At 40.5% G+C, this 11838-nt stretch overlaps 1 protein-coding gene across 5 annotated transcripts in view; it reads left to right on the top strand.

Moving 5' to 3' along the window:
* Positions 1-11838, top strand: part of ZNF609 (zinc finger protein 609) — a 186659-nt gene that overhangs the window by 122519 nt on the left and 52302 nt on the right. For all 5 annotated transcript variants that reach the window (XM_014535458.1, XM_014535457.1, XM_005861060.2 and 2 more), the window contains exon 2: positions 5935-6160. In XM_014535458.1, coding sequence (XP_014390944.1) covers positions 5935-6160 — 226 coding nt within the window. The remainder of the gene's footprint in view (positions 1-5934; positions 6161-11838) is intronic.

Below are 11838 nucleotides of genomic sequence, written 5' to 3'. Positions count from 1 at the left end.
GGAGGGAGGGAGGGAGGGAGATCAATGATGAGAGAGAATCATTGATCGGCTGCCTCCTGCATGCCCTCCACTGGGGATTGAGCCTGCAACCCGTGCATGTGCACTTGACCAGAAGCAAACCCCGGGACCCTTAAGTCCGCAGGCTGAAGCTCTATCCACTGAGCCAAACCCGCTAGGGCTTAAGATGCTTTTGTTAGATACAGTGACCTTTCATTGAAATTAACCCATTGTTTCTTGTAAAATTCATGAGCCTTATGTGGAAGTTAAAAAAAATCAGTAGATATTCTGTGACCTTCTAGAACACAGAATCACCTAGGAGACACTTGAGCAATGAAGCCTATCTAAACAGATGGCTATTTCCCTCTTGGTTTTCCAGTGCTATGGTGTCCATAATTGGGAGTTAATCGATACTATACAACAGAGCACTCTTGAAGTTTTATCTTTATACCTTTAGATTACATAGCAAAGACAAGGAAGACTTTTGTAGAAAATGATGACTTTTATCTAATTAAAGACCTATTTAAAAATTTCTTTTAGATAATGGCATGTTTAATTTCTGAACTAATAAGTTAAAATTTCAGAGAAATCTTATCCTTGGTGATTTGAAAACAAATAGGCACTAGAGAGACAGATTTCCCCCTCCCCTCTCTCAAGACTAAGGGGCAATTTTGTCATTAGTTAATGTTCATCATTCATTTGTCCTTTTTCTAAACAATTAACTGACCTCTTCATTCCCCCATATTTTTAAAATACTCACTATTAACTCAGTTGCTGAAATTTATTAACTCCTAACTCATAAACATCCCTACTTACAAGATCTTTAGTGTATGGATTTTAGGAGTGTTCTTTCCTACTTCACTCTTGCTAATAATTTTCTCTGCCTTCATGTCTCTGTTTTCTTCACGCAAATAAGACACTCTTGTTTGCCTAATGAATAGGCAGTCTCCCTCAACTTCTGGCTACCAGAATCCCAGTTTTGTTTAGGAATCAGATGGGTATATGCTTCTGCAGAAGCTGATCACTTCTCTAGTCCTAGAACATGAAACTTGATTAGTTCTTGAAATATAACCCTCAGAACCCTAAGTATCTCTGAGACCTTTTCAGAGGTTCTGCTAGGTCAGAAGTATTTTCATAATAATACTAAGACCTCATTTGCTCTGTTGACCTTGTACTGATGATACAAATGCAATGGTGGGTAAGATGGCTGGCACCTTAGCACAAATAAAATCAGTGGCACCAAATTGCACTAGTAACCATCACATTCTTCATTGCTATGGCCTTTTAGTAAAAGATTAAAAAACATTATAAAGCCAATTTCACTTGAAAATATCTTTAATTGTGCCAATAAAGCAGTAAAAGTTATTAATTAAATCTCAACCTTTGAGTACATGTCATTTTATGTTGTGTGTGACAAAAGGGAAAGTACACATGAACACCTGTGCAATTGGGAATTGTGGGCTGACCTATCCAGTTTTTTCATCAAATACCATTTTTTACTTGAAAGAACAACTAACAAATTAGTTATTCAGACGTGGGTGTTTGGCAGACATTTTCTTGAAAGTGAATGAAATGAGCCTATTGCTCCAAGGAAAACAACTGACAATATTGTGTGTTTATCCCTCCCCGCAAGTCAAGTCTTCTTCCATTTATCCCCAAGTGGCTCAGTGGTTGAGCGTTGACCTATGAACCAGGATGATTCCTGATCAGGGCACATACCCAGGTTTCAGGTTCGATCCCCAGTAGGGAGCATGCAGGAGGCAGCCAATCGATGATTCTCTCTCATCATTGATGTTTCTATCTCTCTCTCCCTCTCCCTTTCTCTCTGAAATCAATAAAAAATATACATATATTTTTTAAAAGTTTTTAAAAAATCCTCATCTGAGGACATGCTTAGCAGAGGAAAGGAGAGAGAGAAACATCATTTGCCTTCCGTACACTCCCCGACTCGGGAGCAAACTCAAAACCTCAGGTATGTGCCCTGACCCGAATCAAACTGGCAACCTTTTGATGCACTGGACAACACTCGGCCAACTGTGCCATTTCTGCCAGGCCAGCTTTTGACTGTGAAGGTGAAGATACCAGACTTATATTAGTGTAGGAGAGAGGAGAGGGTCTGAACCAAATATTTCTTCACTGCATTTTCTGCCCCAAAAATTCGGTTGCAGCCTTGAAATTTTTCTTTCATCAGTGCCTCTCATGTGTGGGAAGCAACTGAAGTCAGTGTATAATTACTTCTTTCAGGGAGTTTAATGGCTTTGGCCTTTCTTTATTGTCTCTAGTCCTCATTTCTGTGTCACCTGCCTATCAGCACTCAGATCCCTAATAGGTACTGTACTATTTTGACTAATATCTAAAGGTGAATTGAAAAGAAGTATCATTAAAAGATAAAGGACAGAATTGTTGGGAAACTTCAGAGATTTCCATTTTTAAATTCTCTCTTCTCAGGTTTTTGTTTTGTTTTGTTGTTTACTTCTCGCCTTCAGTGAGCCCCAGAAGCCTGTGGTGGCACTTAGCATTTCAGAGTGAGAACTGGCCCAGCTTTTATTGTTGTCCTAGTTGTTAAGGTATTTAATTACCTTAACGTTTTATATTCCTGTTCCTCATTTTCCCTGCTGGCTTCAATCTCCTGACAATCCCTGCTCTTATATCCTAAGTATATGGAAAAGATGGCAAAATGAGTCCTTTTCTGATTTTGATTCTCTCCTGGAGAGTGATAAATGAAGCTATGTTTGTTCCAATGAATAGTAGAATATGAAATCTCATAAAGCCACCTAGGTTATTAGATGAATATCACAGAGCTGCTTATTATGCACTATGGCTTAATGTAGATTATAGATGCAACCAACATAATTAGCAGAGCTGGAGCTCTAATTAAACATTGTGCTGCACCATGATTTCGCCTTCGATTTCTGTTGCAAAGTGGAAGGAAACTGAATAGTTCCAAACCCATAGATGAATTTCTTCACTTCTCCCCACCCCCCAAAATCTTTTAATTAATTAAAAAATTAAATAAAGTCATCCTTACACAGAGATCCTGAACTCTGCTTAGTAACGCTGACCAGTAAGGTAGTTTGTTGCATATACATGTTAATCAGCTCCTCATGTATATTAGTTCTTAGTGATCAGTTCTGCTAAGTTTCTTCTCTTTAGGGTATATAGCAGGGTTTAATTTGACAAGGTGCTTGAATGCAACATTGGCGTTTCCTACTTATATCTTAGATGTTGTTTTCTGGATCTGTTAGTAGGGAATTTAGGGGCTTGGCTTTATCTAGAATATTAGTAGCTTATTTCTTTCTGGGCTCCAGCAGCACTAAATAACTTAACAGGAAATGAACCCACTTCCAGAAAAGAGCTGTCCTTGATGGCTGAGATAATGTGTAGGTGGCTGACTCCCTGGGGACTTACCTCCCTCTGTACTTGGGATTGCTGTTTCAGCGGTGGAACAGATTGGCAACAGGACATGCTCGAGCGAGGCAATCAGAAAATTCACAGGAGTGACCTAGAAGGTTTAGGTCAATCTCTGTGTCCCAGAAAGAGGACCTTGTAGGAATTTCTTTTGCTAGAAGAAGAAAGGTATAGAAAAGGGAACAAATGCTGAGCAAAGGAATTGCATATCCTGACTGTGAAATTGCTTCTGCCTCAGTTCTTCCCCAAAAGAACAGAGGTAAGTCCATAAGTAAAGATGATCTGTATATTCTGTCTCTATTTTCCCCCTTTCTAGTAACTCCCCAGGAATCTTTCTTTGCAAAGAGTTATGAGCCACCTTCTTGGAGCATTCCTGAAAGGGTTAAATGACTAGAGCCAGATTCCAGTACTACACAGGAGTAATGGGGAGTCTAGTTTACTTTTTCTGTGTTATTTCTATCTTCAAGTCTGTGCGTGGAGATGTTAAAGGGTCTTTTAAGGATGTACCACACACATCCCAAGAAGGTTACCAAATTAAATTATGAATACCTGATTTTTGAGAGTGCAAAGACAGCAAAATGCCTTTTGGCATTTACCAGCATACAGGAGATTCATTATACAGGTTTCCACTTTCATTTCATTTTATGAAAAAGGTGGAGTTAGGGAAATACAGGGTGGGTATATGTAACAACAAGCAGATAAGGATAATGTTTTGGCAACTTTTCAAGGACCGGTATTAATCTGAATCAGTGTTTTAAACCTCCAACCCAGTGGTTCAGTTGGTTAGAGCATCGTCCTGATATGCCAATGTTGCGGGTTCAATCCCCGGTCAGGGCACATACAAGAAGCAACCAATGTATACATAAACAAGTGGGACAACATCGATGTTTCTCTCTCTCTCTCTCTCTCTCTCTCTCTCTCTCTCTCTCAAATAATATAATTAATTTTTTAAAAAGAATCAGTGTTTTAGCAGTCTCTGGACTCTGACAGTGATGATTCACAAATAGCAATGACTTATAAGCCAAGATGTCAGAGCTAACTGCAGAGAATGGATGCAATACCTAGATGTCAGTGTTAAGAGGAAGTAGGTGAACTATAGGTAGAACAGTGGCCATGCAGTAAACTATTCCAGAACCAGACTTCTGTTGCAGAGTTGTCCAGCAGCTTGTATTATGGGTTTATTGTATGGCTCTCTGAATATAGGTCTGTAGGACTAAAAAATCTTTGCAGAGAAGAGGGTCCCTATCATTTTCTAAGTCTGCTGATTGCTATCATACCAGGTCAGTCAGTGCATCATTGAGTGCCTTTGCATATGCAAGGTACTATGTTCAGTTAGGATTTTGGCTCTGTAGACTCAGAGTTGGTAATTTGTCAACCTGATAAATGCTAAGATTTAATGAGTTAAGGGATTATTACCCTTTTCGTTACATTTTTTTTTTAACTCTAGATGTGTTACATTCTTCTTGGAATCTAAGTAATTGTGTTTTTGTGAGAGGTTCTATATTTGGAGGTAGATTGTTGGTCCAACTATTTCTATCTGTGTGTGTCTATAATCAACTTCATCAGCAGACTCTCTACCAATCGGTTTCTGGGCAGTGATAACACCTCTTGTTTCTTACAGATAAATTTTATGTTAGATTCACATTCCAAAATGCCATTCTCATTAACTATTGCTGTTATAATAGAAACTTCAAGCTCTCCTAAATAACTTTTAAGAAGACTTCCTTCTAGCTAAAGATGAATTAAAGCTCCAGTCTTCTTGAAGTGGCATTTCTAGGATCTATTTTCCCCCTTTCTTTATTCCTATCTATATTCTTGGATTTTATACCTGGTTAATGTAGAATTTGTTGGGAAACATAGTGGTAGCAGTAAAACATGGCTCAGAAACTGGTCCGTTTCTTTCTTATCAATCTTTGTGCTCTGTTACTACTGAAAACTGGCCCTAATTCTCTTTCACTAGAAAAATGAGACAAGTACAATTTATGATGAAAATTGTTATTAAGAAACTAGATGCCCGGTGCATGGAATCTGTGCACGGGTAGGGACCCTAGGCCTGGCCGGCGATCAGGGCCAATCTGTGGGTGACCGGTGGGAATCTGTGCACGGGTAGGGACCCTAGGCCTGGCCGGCGATCAGGGCCAATCTGTGGGGTGACCGGTGGGGTGATTGGGGAGCCCCGCTGGCACCCGCCTTGGCTGGCCTGGGGCCTGCGGGCAGCTCCTGCGTTGAGCGTCTGCACCCTGATGGTCAGTGTGCATCATAGTGACCAGTCGTTCTGCCGTTCAGTCAATTTGCATATTAGGCTTTATTATATAGGATAGAGCTTCTCCTAGCTCAGGGCACATTCATCTAAACTGCTAGCTTTGTAGTGGTATCATGAGTAAAACTTGAAAGGAAAAAACAAAGTCTTATATTTAGAGTCTTCTGCACTCTGGCAGGAAAAGATGTTGGACTAGATTAAATACAAGGAAGGTATTTCCTCTAAAAGTTCTTCCTGTAACTCAGCTGGTGCTTTTTCTTCCCCCACAGATGGAGTCCCCTGTCTCCACACCAGCAGTGCTGCCACTACACCTTTTGGTACCAGTGGTCAGTAATGACATCTCATCTCCCTGTGAGCAGATCATGGTTCGTACCCGATCAGTTGGGGTCAACACATGTGATGTGGCTTTAGCCACCGAGCCTGAGTGCCTGGGTCCCTGTGAACCTGGGACAAGTGTCAACCTTGAGGGCATCGTGTGGCAAGAAACAGAAGATGGTAAGTGCTACCTGTGGCTTCCCCATCCCTTCTCAACCTGCTTCTGCCTGCAGGGGTTTATTGTTGTAATTCACACCAAGTATTTATTAGGAGTCTCAAATGACCATAGTCTGCTGGTGATACTTACCCAGAAGATTACAGTAAACTTCTTAGTAAAATCCCCCAGCTTCTAGAGATTGGCAGTTTTAATTGTTTCCACTTTGTAGCTGTTCAACAGTATTGGCCCTGATACTTAAACAGTAGGTTTGATAGGTGCTGGCCAGGTAATTCATACTGTGTCTATACTCTCCATACCCCTCTCTATCATTTTATATGGAAGAATTCAAATAAATGAACTTTTGGGTCAGGCTTGAAGAGATAAAGTAATAAAAGGGCAGCTGTGGGAGTCAAGGAAATGGAAAACTCTTAAATTGACTTAGTGTTGGCTCATTGAATGTGCAACTCTTGCCTTTTTTAACACCTGGAGCTGCAGCCAGCTTCTTCCTACTGTTGCCTCATTGCCCAACCATCCACACCGCTTCATGCATCTGTCAATACAGATTTTATAGGCCTAGGCAACAGGGAAATTTTTACATAGTCTTGTTTTCAGGTATCCACTAAGCAGTTGGCTCACTGTAGGGTGCTGCTCCCCAAGGCTACTATCCAGACTTCTTATATGTTCCATCGGCCCTTGAGAATAAAATCTCTTCTGTTTAAAAGTTTATCAACCTAAAAAAATAGGAGTGCAAAGAGACTTACCAGGTATTTCAGATCCCTTCGTACCATCTGTGGCAATTTGATTTCAGCAAATACATTATTTTTATTTAAAAAGCCAAGTCCTTGTCAAAGTATGTGTGGTTAGAAAGGCTGGGCCTCAGAGTCCCCTCAGGTCTCTGCATCAGTAACCAGACTCTCAAAGCATCCCCACTCTGAGGAGTTTAGAAGCCCAGAAGAGTACAGCTCATTATCTCTGATTATCATAAGCTGTCTTGTCAGGCTGCCTGTGGAAATTCAAGCGTTTCATTCTGGCCATCCTGATAAAAGTCTGTTCCTCTGAATATGTTGTTATGGTCTAGTATTTATTTAAAGTCTACCGTTCAGTCGGCGATGATGTGATACAGGTTAAGAATTTTATGTTCTTGGCTCTCTCATCATTAGTTTTATAGTAAAGCGCCAGCTTTTAGAATACCATTGCTGATGAGTTTTTATTGTGTTCCTAAGACAAGAACGGGAAAAAAAAAAACACCTATTGTGTTAGAAACTGATACCGAGACATTAGAGAGCTTGATCCTTGAGATTGACTCTGGATGTGTGTAAATGATACACAGCCTGGAAATCACAAGTGGCTAATCTGATTTTTAAAATGTCATCTGCCCGTGGTCAAACATCTCAACAGCCACAGTGTCTGTTGGAATGACAAACATATTCAGACCACAGCTCTGTGCCACCAAGCAACCTTCGGGAACTGTTGCCTCAATATATTAAAGATAGAAGACATCAATTTCCTGCCTATTTATTCTGTCCATCTTTATGATGGTGACTTTTCTCCAAGGGCGAGATGTTTGTTGTTTATGTGAACTTGATGAAAACTTTGCAAGAGAGTGAGGCACACCTTTTACTCTCCTGAGATAGTGGATACCTTTTTATCTGAGGTTCCCTGTTCTCCCTCCCTGCCAGGGGAGTGTTAGCATGAAATTTTTTTAAAAATTAATTATTTACTCTGAAAAGCTCTCTGGTTGTTACTCATAGCCTATTACCAAGTTCCCTTGTTATACACTTTTTTTTTTTTTTGTTAATCCTCACCTGAGGATATTTTTCCATTGATTTTTAGAGAGAGTGGAAGGGAAAGGAAGAGACAGAGAGAAACATTGATGTGAAAGAGACACATCGATTGGTTGTCTCCTGCATGTACCCCAACCAGGGCCGGGGAACCTGCAACCGAGGTATGTGCCCTTGACTGGAATCTAACTTGGGACCCTTCAGTCCACGGAGTGACACTGTATCTACTGAACAAAACCGGCTAAGGCTGTTATACACTTTTAATGCACTCTGTACTTTTATTTCACAGCACTCATCACAATTTGCAATTTTGTATGTATAGATGCTCCTTGACTTACAATGGAGTTACATCCTGATAAACCCATCATAAGTTGAAAATATCATAAATGGAAAATGCATTTAGTACTTAACTTTATTAAATATCATAGCTTAGCTGAGCCTACCTTAAACATGCTCAGAACACGTCATTAGCCTTTAGTTGGGCAAAATCATCTCAATACTGCTGCCCAGCATCACAAAAGATCAAAATTCAAAGTATGGTTTCTACTGAATGCAAATGGCTTTTGCACTGTCATAAAGCTGAGAAATCTTAAGTGAGACCATTGTTAATCGGGAGACATCTGTAATAGTATTTTTTACAAAAGTGTATTTCTTCTACTACTTTAGAAGTTCAGTGAGCTCAGGGACTCTGTTTTGCTCACCATTGTATCCCCAACACTTAACACCTGACACCTGTAGTAGGCCTTCAAAAATATGTATTTGAATGAATCTTGCATCTATGTCATTGTCATTTCTAGAGCTATGTTAATGTACATCTGATAGATACTTTAATATTGTTTGAACTTAGAAGCCATGTCAAATACTTTCCAAAATTCTTCACCTTCTCTAAAACTCAGAAAAATAATACTTGCACCAGTTTGAGATCACTCTCATTTATTTAATTAAATTTTTAAGGTTTTTAGTGCTCCTATTTTAATATATTTTTTCCCACTTACCATTGTGTTTCAAGGTTTAGTACTTTTCTTCTTTGTTTTTTTGTTTTTTTTCATGCCAAGAGAACTATTTTGCTGTTATATACTCTACTTTGCTTTTCGGCCATTTCAGAGGGCATTCACTTGAGCTATCTATCAGTTGGCAGTAGTCTGAATTGGGATCAGAGTTAGTTCACATTCCTTTTTATCTTAAAGTAACAGAGATTTCCTGCAAAGATCATTCTCTGCAGATTTAGAAGATCTAACTAGTGTACTGAGTCAGTCCTCAAGTTAATAATAAGAACTATATACAGATACTTTAAAAAAAAATTATTCCAGCCTATTAGGCTTTTTGTTTTGCTACCCAACTCTTTGTACTTCTGTCTCTTTGCCCAGGGAAGCTGTGAATGCTTCACCTGTGAGGTCCCTGTTGCACTGAGCCATCTTGCTGATAACAGCTGTAGGGATCGTGACCTCAATTCTTCCTTGTTTCTTTGCTTACCTGTACTGCAGTGTTGCTTCTTTTTTCCCTACCTCTCCTTGTAAACCTTGGCCTTGGAGGCATCTTGAAATTCCTGCAGATCCCATCTCTTTTTAGGTTGCTGGGAATTCAGCCAGCACTACAAAGATCCTCGACTAGGCTCAACCTTAGGACTATTTTAAGAAGACCCACTGGAATGATTTCCTTGGCTTTTTGAGACTTATTCTTAGCACTTATGCAGAGGTCTGATTCCATCTGATTTCTCTTTGTCCCACTGCACTTCAAGTCAAAATAATAGATCCCAAGTCTATTTTAGGTTCACAAGGTCCTGAAATGGTGTGTAAGAAGTCTTAAGGCAGACCGCATACTTTTGCTGAGGCAAAATTGCTTACTAGCTTCTATGGTATTTTAAAGAAGCACGGCTGACTTTAAATAAGAATTCCAGGGGATGCTATAGGTTTTCCTTTTTAGACCACAGCACTAAGTGGGAGGCCATCACTAGTGATGTATTTTACTTTGGTAGACGTGCTTTCTGGAAGAATTTGTGGTATAGTGCAAAGAACACTGAAGTGAAAATCAGAAGACCTCTGCTGCTATCACTGTGACCTTGGGCAAGTTTCTTAACTTAATTACCTCATTTCTTGAACTAGTGACCAATAAGGACCTATCCAGCTTTTAAGTTATAAGAACCTGTGACTTCACCCTTGGAATCATCATGGATCCAGTACTAGTTGACTGTGGCATTTTGAAAATGAATAGTTTTACATAGCAGTCATGAGAATGAAAACATTAATACCAATGAAATTTCATTATAGACTTGTTATGTAGATTTGTTTCATCAGAGAAATGAATCTGTTCACCTTGCCAGTCTCAAATTCAAGAAATCCTTATCTCCCATTTTTTGACTCCTGATTCTAGAGTCTAGACCAGGGGTGGGCAAACTTTTTGACTCAAGGGCCACAATGGGTTCTTAAACTGGACCAGAGGGCCGGAACAAAAGCATGGATGGAGTGTTTGTGTGAACTAATATAAATTCAAAGTAAACATCATTATATAAAAGGGTACGGTCTTTTTTTTTTTTTTAGTTTTATTCATTTCAAACGGGCCGGATCCGGCCTGAGGGCCGTAGTTTGCCCACGGCTGGTCTAGACTGACAAATGAAAGAATTCACACAACCCAGCTGTTTGTTAGCTGACATAAGCTGAGCTCACAATACTGCTTAGCAATCCCTTCATCTCCCTATTACATTTACATTCCCCAATACTTATTTCATTGTGAAGATTTTTTTAAAATATATTTTTATTGAGGAGAAACCAAGATGGCGGCATAGGTAAACACCAGAAATTGCTGCCTCCCACAACTACTTCAAAAATACAACTAAAAGACAAAACGGACATCACCCAGAACCACATGAAGGTTGGCTGAGTGGAAACTCTACAACTAGAAGGAAAGAGAAAAGCACACTGAGACTCAGAGGAGGTGCGGAAGTAAAGTACAGAGGTATGGAAGCGCATGTGGAAAGGGCTGGCAACTGAGGACGCGATTGTCTTTTTCAGTCGGGAGGGAGTCTCAAGCTCCCGACTGCTCTGAACTCCAGTTCCGGGTGAGTCTCTGGGGACTCAGATTCATACGGGGAGAAACTGGACTGTCTGGCATCGGTCGGAACTCGAGGGCGGCTTTCTCTCAGAGGTGCTTGCAGTGATTACCGGGACACTGAGACCAGGGGCCTCTTAGGGTAGGACTGAGGATCAGCCATAGCTGTTTGCTCCACCCTGTTGATTCCCTGAGACCCCACCCCACACAAGCTGTGCGCAGAGGCATCTGCATATCTCTCCATAGCTCCTGCTGGGTAGCCTCAGGCAGAGGCTAAATTAGCACCTCCTTAGAGATCCAAGAGCCAGTGTACCCAGTGGTCAGAGTGGGACCATCCAGATTACAACTCCTCAGATCCATAAGGGACACACTCAGGGGGCAGACTCAGTGAGCATCAAAGCCCCACTGAAGCAAGTCTTGCCCCAGAAGGGTGTCTCCAGCACAGAAGTGCTCCCACTGTAGACACAGCTGATTCTCACAGCCAATTGGCCTGGAGGTCAATTTCTCCCAGTGATACCTACAACAATCAAGGCTTAACTACAACAAGACTGTGCACACAGCCCACAAAGGGGTGCACCAAGAGTGTCCACCTCAGGTAATTGGGGAGGCTGAGCCACTGGGCCCTATAAGACAACTAGCACAGAAAGCCACTCTATCAACACAGAGAATCATAAAAAATGCGGAGACAAAGAAACAGGTCACAAATGACAGAAATGGAGGAAAGCAAACTACAGGATATAGAGTTCAAAATGACACTTTTAAGGTTTTTCAAGAATTTTCTAGAAACCGCCGATAAACTTAGTGAGACCCTCAAGAAATCTAGTGAGACCCTCGAGGATATGAAAAAGGACCAACTAGAAATTAAGCATACACTG

Source organism: Myotis brandtii, unplaced genomic scaffold (assembly GCF_000412655.1).
Source record: "Myotis brandtii unplaced genomic scaffold, ASM41265v1 scaffold144, whole genome shotgun sequence".
Taxonomy (NCBI): Eukaryota; Metazoa; Chordata; class Mammalia; order Chiroptera; family Vespertilionidae; genus Myotis; species Myotis brandtii.
This window is presented reverse-complemented; position numbering and strand designations above follow the sequence as displayed.